The 22,268-nt window shown below is 32.1% G+C and overlaps 8 protein-coding genes and 4 pseudogenes across 12 annotated transcripts, besides 4 other annotated features; 9 read left to right on the forward strand and 3 right to left on the reverse strand.

Moving 5' to 3' along the window:
• Positions 1-839: part of a mobile genetic element that runs on past the window's edge.
• Positions 840-5,212: 4,373 nt separating this feature from the next.
• Positions 5,213-22,268: part of a mobile genetic element that runs on past the window's edge.
• Positions 6,532-7,413, reverse strand: TVAGG3_0780040 (uncharacterized protein; the record flags this gene model as incomplete). The annotated part of the gene is made up of 1 exon (XM_001298034.2): positions 6,532-7,413. The coding sequence occupies one exon, from the start codon at positions 7,411-7,413 to the stop codon at positions 6,532-6,534; it is 882 nt and encodes a 293-aa protein (XP_001298035.2).
• TVAGG3_0780050 lies at positions 7,463-8,313 on the forward strand (annotated as a pseudogene). The gene has a single exon. A coding segment is annotated over exon 1 (851 nt).
• TVAGG3_0780060 lies at positions 8,736-9,345 on the forward strand (annotated as a pseudogene). Its single transcript has one exon. A coding segment is annotated over exon 1 (610 nt).
• TVAGG3_0780070 (uncharacterized protein) lies at positions 9,543-9,755 on the reverse strand (the record flags this gene model as incomplete). Its single annotated transcript, XM_051246273.1, has 1 exon — positions 9,543-9,755. One exon carries the CDS (start codon positions 9,753-9,755, stop codon positions 9,543-9,545), a length of 213 nt encoding a protein of 70 aa, XP_051081748.1.
• Positions 10,338-11,344, forward strand: TVAGG3_0780080 (organellar and viral DNA polymerase type B; the record flags this gene model as incomplete). The annotated part of the gene is made up of 1 exon (XM_051246274.1): positions 10,338-11,344. A coding segment is annotated over one exon (1,007 nt), but the record flags the coding sequence as incomplete, so codon positions are not given.
• TVAGG3_0780090 (keratin-associated protein family) lies at positions 12,180-13,208 on the forward strand (the record flags this gene model as incomplete). Its single annotated transcript, XM_051246275.1, has 1 exon — positions 12,180-13,208. A coding segment is annotated over one exon (1,029 nt), but the record flags the coding sequence as incomplete, so codon positions are not given.
• TVAGG3_0780100 (integrase core domain containing protein family) lies at positions 13,269-13,891 on the forward strand (the record flags this gene model as incomplete). Its single annotated transcript, XM_051246276.1, has 1 exon — positions 13,269-13,891. A coding segment is annotated over one exon (623 nt), but the record flags the coding sequence as incomplete, so codon positions are not given.
• On the forward strand, positions 14,746-15,217 carry TVAGG3_0780110 (organellar and viral DNA polymerase type B; the record flags this gene model as incomplete). The annotated part of the gene is made up of 1 exon (XM_051246277.1): positions 14,746-15,217. A coding segment is annotated over one exon (472 nt), but the record flags the coding sequence as incomplete, so codon positions are not given.
• On the forward strand, positions 15,851-16,516 carry TVAGG3_0780120 (uncharacterized protein; the record flags this gene model as incomplete). Its single annotated transcript, XM_051246278.1, has 1 exon — positions 15,851-16,516. The coding sequence occupies one exon, from the start codon at positions 15,851-15,853 to the stop codon at positions 16,514-16,516; it is 666 nt and encodes a 221-aa protein (XP_051081753.1).
• On the forward strand, positions 17,721-18,413 carry TVAGG3_0780130 (KilA, N-terminal/APSES-type HTH, DNA-binding family; the record flags this gene model as incomplete). Its single annotated transcript, XM_051246279.1, has 1 exon — positions 17,721-18,413. One exon carries the CDS (start codon positions 17,721-17,723, stop codon positions 18,411-18,413), a length of 693 nt encoding a protein of 230 aa, XP_051081754.1.
• Positions 18,650-18,841: a mobile genetic element.
• Positions 19,903-19,939: a mobile genetic element.
• Positions 20,747-21,221, reverse strand: TVAGG3_0780160 (annotated as a pseudogene). The gene has a single exon. A coding segment is annotated over exon 1 (475 nt).
• TVAGG3_0780170 lies at positions 21,310-22,183 on the forward strand (annotated as a pseudogene). Its single transcript has one exon. A coding segment is annotated over exon 1 (874 nt).

A 22,268-nucleotide genomic window follows, 5' to 3' on the forward strand; every position in this document is an offset into this window, starting at 1 on the left:
CTCAGTAGAAGAAAGGAAGAATCGACTTACTACGGTTGTAATACGAATAAATACATATATTTAATTATTTTTATTTACATAATAATTGTTTGAAGCTCATATTCCATCAAATTTTTAAATAAAAACATTAAAATGTTGAAAATGTTCATATGTTTTAATAGGGTTTTGGCACTTTATTGAGGAATTACTACATACATAGTCGAACTGAACTTGATATTTTGAAATTTAAATTATTTATCAAAATTAAAATTTAACTTGAAATTTATAATTATTTAGTCATATTTTGCATAATTCTAAGTAGATTTGTAAAAAATCAAGAAAGAAAAATTTTAACGTGCTTTATTTTTTCTTTTTTATAATAATACATATTATTATATAATTAACATATTCATAATGGTTCACCCTTTCAAAAATATAATTCTCCTCCTCTCAAATAAACGTACATACGGGTGGCCTCTTTTTTCAAAAAATTAAAATTTGAAATTTTGGGCTCAAATATTAGAGAATTTTTCAACCTTCAACGATATATGTTGTCTATATCAGACCTCCTTTCTTTTTGATACTTAACATTGTTCCTAAATCTTAGCCGTTAAGGCGGTTCTGAAAATATTTTTTTTTCGAAAAAATTCGAAAAAAATTATTAAAATTCAAAAATCCCTTAATTCCTGAGGATTTTGGAAAAAAGTTTTTACATGAACATGTGTATATTATATGAAGTATATTGATAAGGTAAAAATCAAATTTTATTGCATATTCATCGAGAAAATAAACTAACGAATCCCTCAAAATTGAGAGGGTAATCCTCCTCCTCTCAAATAAACGTACATACGGGTGCACCCTTAATATTTTTGAATATTGGCAGTCTCAAGAAAAGTGACATCCTAGAAATTTACTGATAGCTTCCTTTCTCCTCTCTATTCCAGAAATGAAAGAATTTATTGGAGTACTCTAATTTATTACTCCAATTGGCAGCTATCTTGTATAATACAATTAGTTTTATCGTCAATTATTCTCTATCATTATTATTTATTTTGAAATCTATTGTTTAGATCTTTTTTGAGACAATCATTTTCGAAAATCGTCGATCTTGTTTTCCGTGATGCGCTTTCATAGTTAAAAAAAGAATTATTGCATTATTTTCATTTTGATAACTTAGTATGGAATTATTATTATGATAAAGATACAGACCATACTACATATGACAAGAATGAAACAATCAATGAATCCGGAAATTGTTTTGTTGACGAAACATTCTTTTCATTTCTTAGTCCAAATGGCGTTATTCGAATTGAAGGAAACTCAAACACAAAACTTCTTGTAAGTTTTTCCACATTCTTAAATTGTTCAAATTTAAACACAACCTCATCAAATGGAGGTTGTATATACATGAATAAAGGCAATTGCATTAGTTATCGAGTTTGTAGTACAATATGTAATACATTAAATATAGGATCATATTGTTCAGTATCTGCTCGATATTTATCGAATACTTCTCTTTATCTTACATCAATTCACTTGGGAAATTCAGAATATAGTACTTTTTGTTTATCTGAAGGATATACTAACTCGGTGTCAAATGTAAATGTTACTGACAACACTGCACAAGGAAAAACTGCATTTTTTGTTGGCCGTTGTAAGACTTATATTAATTACAGCTATTTCAGAGGAAATAAAGCAACATCAAGTCATGCAAGATTTGCATATGAATATATTTTTTCAAACGAAACTTATTCTTGCATATTTTTGAATAATTCCGTTAATGAATCAGAAAATGTATTATTTTACTTTGAGGGTAGTGGTAATTTTATAATTAAAGAATGCATTATTAAGTACAACAAATATTCCAATTTAATTTATTCTGTTGGTGCTAATTCTGATTTTTATGTTTCATTTATCAATTGCTTAATTGAAGGAACAGATTTAGGTTATCCCGGAGATGCAGTGCTAGAAGTAGAAACAACAAATAGTCTTTCTCTTGAATTCAGACTTTATCCTCCAAGAGAATGTCAAACAGAAAATATTATAATGAATGATGATTTGCAAGATCGATATCGGAGATGCCTTGAAGATAAAAATGCACTTGAATTTAAATTTGGCATACGTCCTTGTCTGTATCATATTTTGACAATTGGCAGTAAATAAAAGTATTCACTCTTTAATATTATTTCACACATTTCTGGCATTTTGTCATGAGTGCGAAACCTCAAAAAATGCCGGAAAAGTGTAATTCTCTAGTATATTCTTCTTCTTTTTGATTCTTAGTTTTTAATTTATATTAGCATTAGAATTTGAATGCATGCATATATAATTGAAAACCTCATGGAGTTGGAGTTTGTTTACTAACATTGAAAATAGATTGACAAAAAGAATTGAAGTTCAGAGTATATACATTTCCAATTTTGAAGTTGATTAAGTGAGAAAATACGGCTTCGCTAGTATTGTGTGAAAATATAACTATTTCAAATGAATTATACTATGATAGGCATTACTGAATGAGTGGATTTTTGGGGAAAATTGAACTTCAAACCTTTTGAAAACACTAAAGAATCATGAAATATATAAGATCGTATTTGAAGTCTCTGGAAGGTTATTTATCAAACAAAAAATCTTAAAAAAAAGATAACGATAATTCACATTTTAGTATTCAATTTTGAATGGTAATGAAAATGGACCGTTAACCCTTAAAAGTATCAAATTCTATAAAAATTCATAAAAAAAACGATATTGTTCATAATAATCAGATTCATTTGGTTAAATTGTGATATCTCAGTATGGAATAAGTATTATGGGAGTGATACAACTCCTGCTACGTATAACAAGAACAAAACAATTAATGATGCAGGAAATTGTTTTGTTGACGAAACATTTTTTTCATTCCTTAATCCAAATAGTGTTATTCGAATTGAAGGAAGTCAAAACACAAAACTTCTTGTTAGTACATCAACATTCTTAAGTTGTTCAAATTCAAATACATCCTCCAAACACGGAGGATGCATATACCTGAACCAAGGACAATGTATTAGTTATCAAGTCTGTAGTTCAAAATGTAGTACATTAAATGAAGGATCATATTGCAAAACAGTTGTTTCGGATTCTTCATCAAAAAACTATATTCTCCTTTCATCAATACACTCAGGAAATTCTCAATATAACTCTTTTTATTTTAGAAATGGAGATGTTTTAGTTTCTTTGGTAAATGATACCAATAACATAGCAAATTATAATCCTGCATTTTATATAGAGCAAAGTGATTACTTTTGCATAAATTACAGCTATTTCAATGGACATAAAGCTACTTCCGGTGAAGTCATATTTCGATTTTATTCATATTCTCCATCAGAATCATATTCATGTGTATTTCTGAATAATTTAAATGTAGATTTGGGAAGCGGAATATTTGGATTATATTTTGTAGGTAATTATACATTTAAAGAATGCATTATTAAGTCAAATCAACATAAAAATTTGTTTTATTCAGGAAGTTCTAGTATTTATATTTATGTTATTAATTGTTTGATAGAAGAAAACATATGTTCAGTAACGCTTTCAGGAGATGCACAGACACAATTCGAAATAACAACTAATCTTCCTATTAAATTAAGTCTTTATTCTACAGAAGAATGCCCAATAGAAGAAGGTGCTAATGACAATAATGGCTGCGATAATCAATTTCAAGTTTGCAATCAAGAGAAAACAGCTGATAGGCCAAATAGTGGAATGCGACCTAATATTTACTGTATTTTTATCTCACTTCGTAAATGAATTTTTTCCCACTCAAAGTCAATAGTTAATTCTTCTATGGCAGATTTATTCATTTTATACTGCATATTTTTAGGAAATATTGGGTTACAAGTGCGGCAAATCATTGAAATGAAAAATATTTTATTCTGAACTATTCTTACTTTGGAAAAATGAATGAAGCAAAATTTATGGATTCTCGTTCTGTTTCTCATTAATTTATATAACTATCAAAGATTGAATGTGAATAAACATATAATATAACTATGCAAAGCAATATAAAAAGTGCCATTTTCCTGCAATATAAAAAATCGGCATAGCTAATAAAAAGAAGATTCATTTGGATACACTGTGATATCTCAATATGGAATAAGTTTTTTGGAAGTCATACAACTCCTACTACCTTTAACGGGAACAAGACAATCAGAGAATCTGGAAACTGTTTTGTTGACGAAACATTCTTTTCATTTCTTAGTCCAAGTGGTGTTATTCGAATTGAAGGAAGTTCAGATACAAAACTTCTTGTGTGCAGATCTGCCTTCTTAAATTGTTCAAATATAAATTCAAATTTCTCAAATGGAGGATGTATTTACTTCAACCAAGGCCAATGCATAAGTTATCGAATCTGTAGTACGAAATCCATTTCATTGAATGCAGGATCATATTGTGTTGCAGCTGTTTCCGATTCTTCATCGAAAAATTATATTTTTCTATCATCAATTCATCCAGGAAGTTCCACCTATACATCTTTTTCTTTCCAAAAAGGAGATGCATCAGTATCTTTTGTAAATGATACTGACAACATTGCACAAGGAAATCCTGCATTTTTTACATATCAATGTCAAAATTTTTATATTAATTACTCCTATTTCAAAGGAAATAAAGCAACAAATGAAACCCAAGTAATATTTAGTTATTTTCAATTTTCCTTGTCAGAAATTTATTCATCTATTTTTTGAATAACTCTCATGTTGATGCCGGATGGGGAATATTTGGATTTTATAACTTCGGTATTTATAATTTCAGAGAATGTATTATCAAGTACAATGAGCATAAATATTTGATTCATGTAGATATACCTAGTATTTCAATCTCAATTATTAAGTGTTTAATTGAAGAAAATACTTATTTATACAATCTTTTAGGAAGTGCGGAGACACACATAGAAACAACAAATAGTCTTTCAATTGAATTACGTATCTTTTTTTTAGAAGAGTGTCGAACTAAAAATATTTATAGCAGCAACAATAATTGTGAGGATCGATACGCATTCTGCATTGCCAAGAAAAATGAACTCGAATTTAAAATAGGTATGCAAACTAACCTTTATTATATTTTAACTGTTAATGGCAAATAAAAATATTCAGTGCTGTTATATATTTATTTGTCATTATGATGCATGTTGATTTAGTTAGTATGGCTAAGTCGTGTACTGAGGCACTGCGCGCCTCCGTACACCACTTAACCTTAAATATTTACAAAACCAGTAACGTATATTTTACAACACAAACGACAACACTAACTTAACCTTAAATATTTACAAACCGCCAACCACTAATGACTTCATTAATGTAAAAATAAACGTTCTCACTTACAAAAGTATTGCAACTCCTCCCATTGCTGTGCTTCACATAACAGCTCATAATCTTCTGACTCACTTTCTTCTTCATATAGGTCAAAATCACTGTCAAAATAAATGTTAGTAAGTTTTGACAAAGCTAATGAAACACGCTTACCGTTTGTATCATATGCTTGTATAAACTTTCCATTCTTCATTCCTTCATAAACGCTCAAACTAACTTTACCCTTTCTCCCTCGTATCTGATAGAATGTATTTTCACGAGGAACGAAGAACAAATTCTTGAAGTCATGACCGTTGTAGTTTGTTATCTCAATAGTTTTCGTCATTTATATAAAAATAAACTTAAAAATTAATGATATCACCACCCTCACACGTATGAAAACATAGCGCAAAAATAAATTTAGGGTAGAAGGGTAGATCTAACCTCATTTCTACCCTCTTTTTTCACCCTGTTGAATTCATTGCTTTATAACTCTCTTCCTTGGTTTCTTTTTAGTTGCTTTCTTCACGTCTGTCTCCAACTTGACTGTCTTTCTTCTTCGTCCGTAATGATACCAGTTACTTCCACCAGTCAATGGGTCAAATGGTCGTTCATAAGGGTTTCCATACATTCCATAGGGACCATACGGAAGAACTACAGGTGGAGAAGAAACATTTTCTTTAGTTCCATCGAATCTATTTAAATGCATTGTTTCACCTTTCATCTGGTCATTAAAGTCTTTTGCGTGTTTTGCAAACTCGTCGTCCTTTCCTAAAGCATTTTCTGACTCAGTCGCAACCAAATTGGATGCTTTATTTATGAGCCCTATTTTATTTAATCTTAACTTCTTTGCAACCCAGCCTCCAATCTTCCCTTTATTTGCATCTAATGTCTTCGAAACCCTTCCTCCACTCATTTTATTTACTGCGTCATAAGCTCCAAGTGCTTTTGCTCCAAATGCTAATGCTTTTGTTCCCATTGCGCCTAAAGCTGCCCAAGCTACCATTTACACCATATTAAAATCATCTCTCTTCAATATTATCTCATAAAAGTTCTCGTTACTGGAGAAAGTCAATGAAACATAAGCGTTCTCACGGGCTTCGCCCTCACCGCTTTGCGGTCTATCTAACTTATTTCTTATATCATCTATACGCTTCAAAATGTCTGAACAATTGCTAACATCTTCTACAACAGTTATTTCATCATGAATGACCTTCAAGAACAAGCTCATTTAATATGCTATTAAAATCAGCTCAATAATGAGTCCATCCTTTCCATCTTTAGGTAGCACAACATCTTTCATTGAAGAAGGTTCGACAAGTCTTATGTTAAACTTACTGACAAAGTTTGTTATACTATAATGCTTCGGCGGCGAATACATATAGTTTGAAAGACATAATATAGATTCTTCAGCAAATTCACTTATACTGGATTTTATAACAATGTTCTCACGAGACCAAATACCACCAATTGACAATCTTGTAAGCAATCCTGCTGAACCTTCAACTGTAAACGTCGATGGTAACATTCCACGAAGGTCATCTATTGACATCGTTGAGTCACTGAATTTAAATATTTTCTTAAAGCAATCGTCATTATCTAACCATGCAATAGCTTTGAAGTTTTCATTCGAATATACATCTGCTTCATTAAATGTAAAACCTGACTTCTTTGCAGAGACGACTTTAAAATCTATTGAGTTTGTTTCAAAATTATATGCTATGGTAACTTCTGAAGGTAATGGGTGTCCTTCTGCTATAAGTTGTTCTCTCACTACCGTTTGAAGCTTTGTGTTAAAAACTTTCATGTCATCTCCTGTGTCTAGGTTCACATACACAGCAACAGGGAAACTATCTTGCTTCTTTGTTTCATCATTATACCTCAAAACATTAAAGTTCTTCAATAATATTGTCCTTCCTGCTGGAATACTTCTAACTTGTCTTATTTCAATAGCTTTCTCACCTCCTACATACTCTACCCAGTGTCTTGGATATTCATAAGTATACTGACTTTCTTGAATTTTGGTAGGTTTCATCATAACGTGTTCATAGTATATCTTTATACTCTTGTCAGTTAGACTCGGTGCTATGTTCTGAATATTTCTGACTTGCATTTTTAATGGAGATAAAATGAAGCATTTAATACATGACGTAGATGAAGACATGAATGAAACCACAGATAAACTTAACTCTTCTCTCATTCTTCCTTTCAGCAAAGATTATGAGTTCTGTTCAAATGGTGTGTATTTCTATTGTGGAAAGATGGGTTCAGGTAAGACATTTAACCTCATTCGTCATATACTCATAACAGAGCGTTTAGGAAACGACTCTTACTATGACCAAATCATTATATCAGCAACTTCAGACTCTATGGATTCAACAGCGAAAACATTTATGTCAAAAGTTCAAGCCTCTGTCGTTAAAGTTCCAGACAGTGAACTCATTGAATTTCTTCAACGTTACATTCGACGTAAGAGGAAATATTATGCCATCGTTGAATTTATACAGTCAGGAATGCAAAAGACTTCTGAGGAGATGGAAAGAATTATTGACAAACACCACTTACGTCAATACTCAGGAGTTTACGATATGAAACGACTTACAAACTACATTCTGTCAAAACTTTCAAAATACCCCTTCAAAAAATATCCTTCAAACACTCTTAGTTTGTGACGACTTCGCCGGAAAAGGTTTAGTTCAAAACCAGACTCACCATTAGCTAACATCATAACTAAAGTCAGACATTACCATTTAACTGTAGCAATACTTATGCAAACATGGCGTTTCTTGCTTTAAACATAAAACGTCTCATAACTGACTTCGTTATCTTTCAAGGTTTCTCACGCTATGATATTGAACTCATTTGGAAACAGTCAGGTATAACATTACCTTTTGAAGAAATTTGGGAAGCATATAAGTCTCTCATCTCTCCTCGTTCATACCTTGAGATTCATATCATGACTAATACCATTAAAGTCAAAAATATTCCATGGGAACGACCAACATTGTTTTAAAGTTTAACCTTCAATTGACTGATGGTAAACAAATTCCATGCATCTCTGTCGCCATTTCTGTTAATATTTTTGCTGTCATTCATATCATCCACTTCCCATCCGTTAGCTTTTGAGGATATGCGTTAGAATAGCTGTTCTTAAATGAAGGCTTTTCACCTTTGAGAGCATAAACTCTATAACTTTCTGCATACTTTATGTTTGAACCTCCTGAGCCATCATTGACATAAATTTTTATAGGCTTCCACCCTTTGTTCATGTTCCTGCTTCTTCCCTTAGCTCTTTTGTTCAGTAGTTCTACATCTTTATACACAGCACCTGTCTCAGTGAATTCAACAATATTTTCATTCGTTAGCTTTACATTCAAACCCTTGTCGAGTATATTGTTCATTTCATACATATAAAAGGTTTTTATTCTATATGAAATGAGAAGCAAATCCATCTTAGCTGGTGCCGTTAATGTTCCAATTGAACCAACATCAAATGTTGACTCACGAACGACAAACAATATTGTCATAAAGAACTATAGTTCAGAGTGTTTGAAAGAACCAGAACCAGAGCTGAAATCCGTGAATTTAAACACAGCTTCAAACGCTAACGCTACATCAGATGTTAAGTTAGAGTATCCACCACTGGACCAAATTCTTTCAAGAGAAGCCAACGACAACCCTTACACAAATGTTCAAACAAATCCTTCAGATAACGTAGACCATTACCTTCTTCAGTTATACCAAACAATTTTACTCAAAGACGATAAGAAGCTTTTGACAAATCTTATAAGTAAGAACCAAATAATTCTAACAAAGGACCTTGAAAATGTTATATCACGAATAACAGGAAACAATGTGTCATTGACTATCTCGACCCTGAAATCGAATGCTGTGGTCAAACGCCATATTCATGAAAATAGGTAACATCCGCATCATTGAAACACCAGGTACTCCAGGAGTTGAGTTTAAGTATAAATATTCGAACGAGTATACAAAACTATCTACTTACTATAAGCTTTGTTTGAAATATGTTTTAGTAAATTAAAGCAATTTGTAATATCTATCCAAAAACTTCTTCAACAGTATCGAACTCATCTTCATAATGCAAACCTAATCTTATTGACTTGGTGCAGTTTTCACTAACACAATATTTTTCTGTTCTCTTGACTGACATAACTAACTCATTTGTTTCATCAAACAGCAACAACCAAAGTTCATGACCTAATACATAACATTCATACTTTATATTTTTAGCTCTGAGTTCTCTTGTAAGCTGTTGCATTTAATATTTTCTAAAAAGTCAACTTCAACAGTCATTCGCACTGGTGCCTTCAGTTCTACAGGCTCTCCTTGAAAGTCAACAAGTCTGAATTGCATGTCTTTCAAATTATGAGGACTAATGCGAACCCATTTACCTAAATGAGTTGCTATGACAGGAACGTTTGGAATGAACATTGAATTGACTGCATAACAGAAGGATTTATATTCTACTGAACCTTTACTATTAACTCCTGAAATACCTGTGACATTAGCTATTTTTAGACTCAACGTACAAACAATTACCATAACATACGTATGGAACAGATTTCATCTCAATCGTTTTGTCAACACTTTTCAAAGGAAATGTCATATGGTATGCACCCAAAAGAAGTTGTACTCTATGACTCATTCGTGTTATCTTAAACTCCTTCGCATAACTGAACTTCAAAACTCCTGCAATAAGTTTAACATTCATTAAGTTTTCTTCGTTCTCCTTGTTTATTGTAGTATTTATGAGCGCATTTAACACTCCAGCTAATGTTTCCATCTTATATTCTACATTATTGTGAAATCTTATTTCGTGCTTCTTTCCATCTATTTCAAACTCCATGAAATCTGTTTCGTCAGTTATAACGAATGAAGCAATAGTATTAAAGTCAACAACTCTGAAAGCAAGCGCTTCATTCTGAAGACCTAAGTTTGTTTGTAGCTTTACTGTCCCGTATTCGTTTGGGTCTGTACTTTGCAAATAGAACAACATTTTATTCTCATTAAAATATGACTATTGCTGCATATGCGTATGAAACAAATGAAGCAAGAAGAGCACATGAACTAGTAAACGAAAACTCAACTTTAACCATTGAAGGCAATGATTTAGTCATTGACGATGGAAAAACTAAAAAAGTCATTGATTTCGATACTTTTAACACTTATGACCCATTCATTACAACAAGCAAGGTTCCCATCATAAATGATGGAACGGTGCAATATATAAATTCTACAGTAGATGCCTCATTAGTGAAAGTACTGAATGTTCTCATTGAATTGTTAAAGAGCTTTCGATTTGACGACAACATTAAATGCCTAAAGAATTTAGTCATGAATGAGAAACAAATTCTCGGCGTTGCTGGTAGCAGTAATGATGTACACCTTATGACATTAGAATATTATAACGAACATAAAGATGAACTGAAAGGAGAGAAGGGTGACACCGGACCTCAAGGACCACAAGGAATACAAGGACCTCAAGGCGAAAACGGTTTGGATGGAAAGGATGGAAAGGATGGAAAAACTGCTAAATCATGGATATGGGACCTTATAAATACTGGTTTAACAGCTGCTTCATATGGAGTTCTTCAATACCAAATCGGAAAGATATGGGCAGTACTTGGTGAAGAAGCTTTAGATGACGTTAAAAATGCTTTGAACTTCATTTCAAATGGTTCGGATACTATTAAAACTTTATCTGGTTGGATGCAAGAAACAAGGAGTCAAATAGATACTGTAAGACGTATAGCAAACAATGCACGTACGGGATTGGATACTTTACGAGAAGCACAAAATACACTAAAGGAAGCAAATGATATTCTTGGCTCAGTATCAGACATGCATGAAGATTGGCTTAAAGGTATTGACAAATCTTTAAAAAATCACAGTCAGTCTATTGCTGACTACAAGAAAAGTATAGATTTTTTACATAGTGCTATGGACGTACATGATGGAAGCATAAGGAACTTACTTAATGCTAACAATAACTTACCAGGAACTATTAAAGCATTTATAAAGTCCTTTGTAAAACCCGGTGCTCTAACATTTAGGTCTTTGGGAGCAAGAGCATTGAAGTCAAGAGATGCAGAAACTCCAGAAGAACCACCAAAACCAACAGCTAATGAAATATTGTTCGAATATTTTCCAAGGTACTCTGTTCTCATTGCATACATTCAAGAAATACTTAAGAAAGCAGACTTGACTTTAGGAGATGATGAAAGTTCTGTATATCTTTCGTTCCAGTTTCAAATAGCAGAACTTTTGAGACAGATATGCTTAATGTATGACAACATCTCTGATTTCACAAGATATGATGACGACCATGACCCCGAACACGGTGAAGAAGAAGTTTTACAAACATCCATTAAGACAGGAAAGGTTTTAACTCAAAGTCTCATTATTGACACCAAAGATGGCGAAGTGGACGTTCTTCAAGAGCTGAAGAAAAATACTTCTTCGGGAGGTGGTGGTAGGCATGAACTTGAAATAAATGAGATAGAAGAGAAATTAGCCGAAAAAGCAGATAAAGAACATAAACACAATATCTCCGATATAAATGAACTTCAAGCTACATTAAATAGTAAAGCAGATAAAAACCATGTTCATTATATAACTTCAGATGAACAGATTATAACGGACTACCATGGATATTTAACACAGGATGAAAAAGTGAAGACGGAAGATGTTAATGAAAGAAGATATAAATACATTCGTGCTAAAGGTTATGACATAAGCTGTACTGTACATTATGACACAGGTAAAGCGCTAGAAGCATTTAGTTATAACGATGAAATTTATGCCTCTACTTTCAATGTTAACGGTGTATTAGTTGAACCAAGATTTACTTTGAGAGTTAAGGCAAAAATAACTTTTGAAGATGCTATTAAAAGTAGAGCCGACAAAGATGAACTTGACGCAACGAACAAAGTTTTGAAATCTCATAAACACAATATCTCCGATATAAATGAACTTCAAGCTACATTAAATAGTAAAGCCGACAAAAATCATACACATAAATCCTTCACTACTGTTAGAGCAGACGACATAATATTGAACTATGATTTGGGTTCAAGTGCACCTTTAGAGAATCCGAGTACAAGCGTAAAAGATACTCTTAACAATTTAGATAAGAGTTGTAGGAATATCGAAGATCATGCCAGAAACTTTGAAGCATATGAACTACCATCAATGTTAGACAGTAAAGCCGACAAAAATCATACACATAAATCCTTCACTACTGTTAGAGCAGACGACATAATATTGAACTATGATTTGGGTTCAAGTGCACCTTTAGAGAATCCGAGTACAAGCGTAAAAGATACTCTTAACAATTTAGATAAGAGTTGTAGGAATATCGAAGATCATGCCAGAAACTTTGAAGCATATGAACTACCCGCAATGCTAGACAAGAAAGCAGACAAAACAGAGCTTCAAACATTAAAGACTCAGATTCTTGAAACATTATATCCTATAGGCTCTATTTATACGTCAATGAACTCAACAAATCCTTCAAAAGTTTTAGGTTTTGGTGCGTGGGAACAGATTGTAGACAAATTCTTATACTGTGCTAACTCTTCAAAGGAAACAGGAGGTTCAAAGAAAATTACTGAAGCAAACCTTCCACCGCACACTCATACAGGAACTACAAACTTTTCTGGTGACCATAGTCACTCATTAAGAGACCATCCATTATACAACTCAGAATATTATGCTGGCAATGATGTTTTATCTCCATCTTATAACAATTCAGCAAAAAAGACTTTTCGACCAACTGAACCAGGAGGAAATCATGTCCATACTTTCACAACAAATCCAACAGGCTCGGGTGCAGATTACATGCCACCATTTGTGACTGTATTTGCATGGTACCGCGTTCAATGAACGCGCTTGAGCCTGCTTTGCGGGCTTACCGTCTTGAATAAAATCTTTAACTTTACATAAATGAGCTTGAAAGAAGTATTCGAACAACATCCATGGAGGTCATTTAAGAAATTCAATGAAGCTGCAAAGAGTTGGGGATTTACTAACAGAGCTGAAGTGAAAAGGTTCTTTGACAAAAATGTTGTACATCAAACAAAAATAAACCCTTACGACTACTTTTTACCAATTTACTCCAACACTCCTGACGCATACCAATTTGACACTCTCATTCAAAGCAGAAAAGGAGGACATAAACCATTCCTCATCTTCATTAATGTTAACACTCGTAAAGCATATGCATATCCAATGAAAAATAAAGGAACTCGTGAAGTGTTAAGAGTTTTACAAAAGTTTGTAGCAGAACATAGCCCAAGTACTTTAACATCAGACCAAGACAGTGCATATCTCAGCAATGAAATCACAGATTTTCTCATTAAGCATAACATAACTCACTACACTACTGAAGACCATAACCATAACATACTCGGCATCATAAACCGCTTCATAAGAACGCTCAGAGATTTAAATCAAGAGCGAGACTTTACCGAAGAAACAATGAAACATTTTCTCGAAGTATATAATTCCTCAACACATTCTACAACAGGACATACACCAAATTCAATGACACAACAACAAGAAGAAAAGTATATACAAAAGAAACGAAGCCAAACACAAAATATCAGAAATTCAACACAATTTACCCTCATTCCTGGTACAAAAGTTCGTGTAGTTCTTGACGACAAACCGTTGACAAAGAAACGTTTAAGGTTAAGTCGAAATTATTATATCGTAGACTCTACGCAAGGTAATGGATATCTTATAAAAGCTGCCGACGACTCTATTGCGTTTTACCCTCGACATAAATTAGTTGAAAGTAGTAATGGCAAACTTGCTGAAACCATTGACGAAGCAAAGCGAGGAGTGGTTATTGAAATACTTGACTACAACATAAACGATGACACTTATAAAGTAAGATATGAAGGAGGTGTTGAAGATGTTATACCATCTAAGAACTTGAGAGAGTCAAAGCCAACACATCTGGGACCATTAGAGCGGGAGTACTGGAAAGACAAAAATATGCCAGAAAGAATAAGAAAATTCTTCTAAACTTTTTCATTAGATGTAAATCAGACATGAATGAGAACAGTCATGTATTATTAATGGTACCATTTATTTTAACATAAAGACGCAAAGCGGCGAGGACGAAGTCCATGACCAAAAATAATGTTTAGGGTAGATGGTTAGATCTACCCTCATTTCTACCCTCATTTCTACCCTCATTTTTTGTATTTGACGGGAATTAATTCTTGATTTCAGGGATTTTTTGACGAAGTGCAAATCTTCACTTCGTCAAAAATAACAGTTATCTACCCTCATTTCTACCCTCAGCCGCTAAGCAGCGAGACCCAAAGGGTCTTGAATTTTCATGAATTTCCTTAAGATGAAAAAAATAAAGTTAGTTTTATTTTTATTTATTTTTTTATTTTGTATAAAAGATATGATTTCAACAATCGGCACAACAACAATTCAAACAACAGCACCAAATTCGTTAGTCATGAATCCTACGTCAATGTTGGTAGAGATGAAAAGCTTTATTCCTTCTTCATATACTTTTGAAACAAAAATCCAGAAGATAAAGCAAGAACTGTTAACAAGTAATTTAGACTGTACCGCACAGGATGAAGAAAATGAAGAATATCTTTATGACATGCAGGACATTATTGACCATTTACCCAAATTGCCTGAAATCCAACAACAAAAGCTCACTATTCATGAATTCGATGAAATAGAAGTGAAACCAACTGACTCAGTAGAAATAAAGAAGTTCATACGTAAAGTAAATTATGAGTTTCTAGGATATCATTGCAACCATAAAGTTATGGACAAAGATTGCGACATGGTATATAAGAACATCTCTGACATATATAAATCCGAAGAATTTAAGACATACGACAACTTTGTTTCATTAGTTGCAGAATGTGTATGGCAGATAAGAGATAAAGATAGAAGAGGTAAGGTATGGAATGAACAGATAAAACCAACTGCTTTTGAGTTAAAGAAAACCATTGACGCCTTAGTTGTTCTAGCAGGTCAAATTTCAATGTATAACGCAAAAATGAATCCACAATGTTCTAAATTTAAAGCAGCAATGAGGAAATATAACTACTCCGTCAAAGAGATAGAACGTATGAGAAACGACTATGCTGACTTAAAGAAAGAAGTAGAGAAACCAGCAGAAGATAAAATGGACATGTTAGCATTTCTGAACAAAAACTATCCAACTGCTGACGATTTCCTATTATCTGACGTCAAGAAGAAGTATAAAGAAACCTTCGGCATTGTTAAAACATTCGATGTACTAAAAGAAGAAATAGAAGCTACAAAACTGTTTAGAATCTCACGAATTCATAACGTATATCATGTAAAATGTTTATAAAATAACTGGGGTAGAAATGAGGGTAGAAATGAGGTTAGATCTAACCATCTACCCTAAAATATATTTTTGCTGAATTCAACACAAAAATAATGAATTTCCTTAAGATAGAAAAAATAAAGTTAGTTTTATTTTTTTCTAACTTTTTATCTTGTATGTAAGAACAGAAATGTCAGTCGAAGCAAAAACATTCACTAACAAATCTAATGGCGAAACATTCACAAAAGGCACTTATAACGGTATTGAAGTCTTACGTAGAGACAAGGATGGTTATATAAATGCAACAAAGATGGCAAGAGAAGCAGGAAAGTTAAACCATTTAAACAGATTTCTCAATAGTGCTAAAATGCAGGAAATTCTTGAGTTTTGGTTGAAAGAATATGGTCGAGCCAAAAGTGGCTCAACCTCAAAACAAGCATTTTATGAGCTTACTAAGGGTGTTATAAATGAATTCAAAGGTATTTACATACATCCTGACTTCGTTCATTTTGTTGCTGAATGGTGCTCTGTAAAGTATGCATTTTATGTCAAAGATATTATGGACTCCATAGACAAGAAAGTTCATGAGAAGTTAGATGAAGAAGAACTCGAAGATACAGTAGAGAATGCTAAACCTTTGTTCGAACAAGAAGTTAGAAAAATGCGCGAAAAACAATTAGAACATGAACGTGAGATATGTTATGGTTATAGAGATTCTCCATACGAACTAGACCAATGGGAACAAGAAGATTTAAAGATAGAATTTAGAGAATATGAACTCGCTAAGATAGCATTAGAAACTGCAGAAAAGAAGTTAAAAGTTTGGGGTCGTTTTGTACAAAAATATTGTGAGTAAATGAACTCATTATTTTTGCTGAATTCGTGAGATTCTGAGTAAAATGGCATATGGCATGTGTCAAACCGTTGAGTTTTCACAAAATTCCAAAAATAACGTTTACCATGTAAAACGGTTATAAATAATGAGGGTAGAATTCGTGGTAGAAATTAGGTTAGATATACCCATCTACCCTAAAAATTATTTTTGCTGAATTCAGCACAAAATTCTGAGTAAAATGACATATGGCACGTGTCAAACCGTTGAGTTTTCACAAATTTTAAAAATTGCTGCGGAAAGTTCGTCAAAAAAGTGAAGGTTCCCGACGGTTTCAAACCGCCATACTTTACATGAAGATAGTTTACAATGTCAACTAAATATCATGTACGATAGAAACGGTTATGTAAAGTTTACATTTTGTAAAGTTTTGTCCTGATTCAAGACAAGTCTTGTATTTTTTCAGAACAAGTCTTGTATTTTTTCAAGACAAATCTTGTCCTGATTCAGAACAAGACTTGCACTTTTTAGTCAGTTTTTCTTGTAAAGTTCTCAAATTTGAGAACAATTGTCCTGATTCAAGACAAGTCTTGTATTTTTTCAGAACAAGTCTTGTATTTTTTCAAGACAAATCTTGTCCTGATTCAAGACAAGTCTTGCACTTTTTCAGAACAAGTCTTGTATTTTTTCAAGACAAATCTTGTCCTGATTCAAGACAAGTCTTGCACTTTTTCAGGAAATCCTATCGTCCAACTTTACAAATGTCACTTTTCAACATGATTGCATTTTGGTCGGGGGACAACTTTCTCTCATTTTGTCACTTTTCTATCGTTGTGTTTTGTCACTTTTCCCTCGGGGTGTGTGTCAGAAAATATCCAAAATCTTTATAGCCTCGTATCTCCTTCAATTCTTGACGGTTTGACATGTATGACACACCATTCAATTCAGAATTATGTGCTGAATCTTATGACCTTCATTTGTTCGTGACTTCTTTTCACATATGTAACCCTGAATTTTTAACATTTCTTTAACACAGAAAAATAAAGTTAGTTTTATTTTTATTTATTTTTTTATTTTGTATGTAAAGACAGTAATGTCAACATTAGAGAACACAACAACTGCTATCGTTCATGAAGCCATAAATGAAGAATACGAATACATACAATATAACAAACAACTTCGCCTCATTCGTTCGGTCAAAGATGACATGTACCAAATGCAAAGTATAATGAATGCTCTTCGTTCTACAAAGCAAGCATATCATTGGTTTGAAAACCAACAGACAAAAGAACTTTTAGAAGAATTTCCTCATATGATTGCTTCCCTCGGAAAACCGAGAGAAGAGATTCCGTACGAAAATCGCAAGAATTTGGCTCCTGGTTTGAAAGGTTATTATGTTCATAGACTTTTAGTAAACGCTGTAGCAATGTGGGCTTCACCTCGTTATGCTTGTTATATTTTCATGATGTTAGATGAACTATATAAAGCAGAACGTGGAGAGATGGAAAAGAAACTTCAAGCAAAAGATGAAGTCATTGAATCCAAAGACAAAAGCATACAGAAAAGAATACCGCGTTCAGTACCAAAAGGAAAGGAAAAGAGTTATAAGTATATGATATATACTGAAGAGTTGGAGAAAGAAGAAGATAAAGATATGGTTATGTTGCATTTAGTCAGAAGAAACAACAAAAGCTTTTACGACCTTGCTAAAATATATAAATCTGACAGAAACTGGTTCTATCGTGAAAACTTACCGATTTCAATGACACCGAATGAGCAAATAAAGGAAATTGTCAAAAATACTCTTCCTCAAACACACTATGACATCAAAGGTTGCACAATACTTACCTTCAAAGAAGACTTACCATTACTGAAGGAAAAAATAACAGAATATTTCGATAACTTCAAAGAGGAAGAATGAAAACTTACCGATTTCAATGAAAAACATTAACTTTTTGACGAAGTGAAGATTTGCACTTTGACAAAATTTAATGAAAAACATTAACTTTTTGACGAAGTGAAGATTTGCACTTTGACAAAATTTAATGAAAAACATTAACTTTTTTGACGAAGTGAAGATTTGCACTTTGACAAAATTTAATGAAAAACATTAACTTTTTGACGAAGTGAAGATTTGCACTTTGACAAAATTTAATGTAGGGCTGTACAAGATTTAAAAAAACATTGCCGGGTTACCGTAGAGGCCTAAAAAAATCGCGCCTCGGCGGCAAGCCGCCTCGGCATTAAGAATGCGCATCTAAATTTTTATATGTCCTTCTTTCTTTTATTTTTCCCTTCCCTTCCTTTTCTTTTTCTTTTTTTCCCTCCTCTTGCTCTCATTTACCTTTTTTTTCCTTTTCTCATCATTTTTCAAAATTTTAAATTTTTATCAAAAATCTTGCCTATAAAAGCAGATTATGGAACCTTTTGATGCCTCTTAATCAATATTATACAGCATAAAGCATATTAAATGAAAGTAATTACGTATAAATTTATTTTATTATCTTATTTATTAATTCTTTAGCATGTATTGTTTAATATTAACTTTTCTGTACATTAAATATGATATCTCCAAAGTATGAATGCCTTGTAACGAAACGAAAACTTAATTTTATGTTGAATATTTGTCACAAACATTAGATTATTAAAATATATGTTGGATATCCCTTAGTATGAGACTTCATGACTCTTGTTGTCTAACGTGAGCTTTGGATTGCAAGCTTGCTACAGCACATAAGTATTCTGTGGTTAAAAAACCACATGAGCTTTAAAAACTATAAAACCAAAAATAATTGTTATAATTGAAATGAAGAAGTAATTTAAAACGATTTTATTTATGATCAAATTTTATATATTTTTTTGGATCAAATCCATTTTAATAGAATTTATATACTATTCATCTATTAGTAAACACTACCGTATATTATTTTTTAAGCTATCTTATTTTTTGAAATTTTATTCAAATCTTTGGTCGCAAGAAGAATTGCATGATAAATAAAAACATTTAATCAAAGTCAATTTTATTTTTCATATTCAAATGATGAGTGAGTGTTAACATTTAACATTTTTTGCTAATTGTCGTCAAAAATTAGGCGTAAAGCAAAAATTGATATTTCATATGGTTTTATGATAGATAAGCATTATATTCCCACTCATTATATTCGTAAATTTTGAGGTTTATCCTTCGCTTTTAAGATCATTGAATTTGATTTTTATATAAAATAGTTATATATTAGAAAATAATATGAGTTTATATGATATTATTTTTCAGAAGATTTCATTCTATATGCCTATGAAAAGTACTCTCAAAACTAACTTTTTCCTAATTATAATTAAATCTAGAATATTGTATTATGCTTAGTATTATTTCATTTTTCTCATTCAATTTAGAATTTACAAATGTCAAAAAATTGAGAGCTGTCACTTTTGATGAATTTCTGTTTATTACAGCATTGTTATTAATAATGAAAAATAAAGCTTATTTCAATGAAAATTGTTCTGCAAATTTATTTCACTTTTGACCTCACTTTTTCCGTAATTCAATTTTTTACTTTTAATATTTTAGATCTTCATAATATCATTTGAAAAATTAACCATATAAAAAAATCAAGTTATCAATTCACTTTTTCCGTAATTCAAAAATCAAAAATATAAATAATATATCTTTTTATCAAATATTATTATTATATTCTATGAAAAATGAGGTCCGGTAATTTTGCGGATTCCCGTAACTCAATTTTACGGAAAAAGTGCAGTAAACTATTCAAAATACGGAAAAATTGGTGTAAACTAATGATTTTACGGTAAAATCACGGAAAGTCCCGGAAGAATATATGTGCCTATATGAAATTATACAAAAATGAATCAAACGCATTTTAAAAGATTGTTCTTGTATTATAAATGCTATTCGCAGATTTATTAGTTGAAGAAAATTACCAAATTTTTGCCGATTTACAAAAAATGATTTACAAAGCATATTTTTATAAGGCTTTAAAAATCTTTAAAATGTGACCGGTGACGGAAATCCATGGTAACCAACCGCGGTTCCCGTTTGGAATGCCATAATTTAATGAAAAAGTTAATGAAAACTTACCGATTTCAATGAAAAACATTAACGTAAACATTAACGATAAAATTTATTTCCTGGACTGTTGTCAAAATGTCATGTTGTCATCATTTTTAAAAGAAGTTAAATAACCTGGTAGCACATGGTAACATGGTAACACCATCAGTTCTTCAAAAATATATTTTTGCTTAAATAGCTTCAGGGTCTATTTCTTCAACCATTTCACTTCCTTCGTCAATGTCAATAGAAGCTTCTTCAACCTTTGGTAAGAATTTCTGTATAACATCTTTGTTCGTTATTGTCTTCAGAGATGAAGGATAATATTTCACATTTGTTTCACCTTTCTTATATTCTTTCTGTTCGGAAAGATTTAAAGCAATACTGAAGAAGTCAATATTAGAGTTCTTTATAACAGTATAATGAGTATCTTTGACATTCACGAAGAAACTCTTTTGTTTCAAAACTACTGCTAACTCTTGTGAAGTATATACGTTTGCGGTCAATGACGATAGCTAATGGTCTGACATACTGACCAAACTTAGATTCTTTCACAAACTTCTTGTTAAAGATAACATTAACGTTTGAAGCACCATTGAACTCATTCTTGATGGCAGTAGCGAGAGCATTGTATGAAAAGAACTTGCAATCTTGCATGTGTTTCATTAAAATAAAAAGTTCGAAATATTTTAAACTAGCCTTAAAAAATCTAAGCTAATTTTTTTCTAAGAAATTTTTTTATTTCCTACTAAAGATGTATCGGAAGTTGTCTAAGTTAGAACACTCGGAAATAAAACAACTTCTTACAGAAGCTAATATAGATGTTGCAAAAGCATTACGCAACAAAAAAAGGCACTCGCTGACATCCTCAATGACTACAATGGTGAAATAACTTATGATAGAATTCATGAGTTCATAAATGCAAGAGCATTCCTTTAAATGACGTTGCTATTGACTTATATCATAGACGTTTCAGTACCTCATGAAGTAAGGCGTGAGATGTTTGACATAACAAATGCGAACGTTGGTCATACTCGTAAAGCTCTTTCTCATGATGTTCGTCAAGAGATGTTTGAACTTACGAACTCAAACGTTGGTGAAACACGAAAGAGAGATGACACACTGAAACAACAGAGAAGAGAGATGTTTAAAAGAGCTATAGAACAAGTTCGTAAAGCTAACGATGTCATTCGTTCCATTGACGACAAACCAAAAGAAGGTGAGAGATGGTTAAAGAAAGATGAAGAGAATAGGAAGAGAAATGTGAAGTCAGGCAATAGACTCATTGACTTTAACATCGAAGCTTTAGATGAACCAAACAGAGACTACTTACACAAACATTTCGGTAAGGTTTTCATGAGACTCTTAGAGAAAATTAAAATAAACTCACAACAGAGATGGATGGTATGTTATAAACTTGGTGGAAAGTATGAATGTTCTACGTTAAACCTCAATAATATTGGAACATTACTACATCAGCTCTTGAAGGAGAACTTTATATCAGAGATAGAAGCAAATGCTGCAGGTATTGTTGAAATGCACTATGACTTCTTCTTGACAAACATAAAGAATCTTACTGAAATAAAGATGTATGATTTAACAGAATATGAAGGCTTAACGATGTCAGATGTAAAGAAAGGCAAACCAAAAAAAAAGACCATATAGAGATGAAAGCACACTGACAAATGACCAGAAAGCCATTTTGGAAGCTCT

This window comes from Trichomonas vaginalis, chromosome VI, assembly GCF_026262505.1.
Source record: "Trichomonas vaginalis G3 chromosome VI, whole genome shotgun sequence".
Taxonomy (NCBI): domain Eukaryota; phylum Parabasalia; order Trichomonadida; family Trichomonadidae; genus Trichomonas; species Trichomonas vaginalis.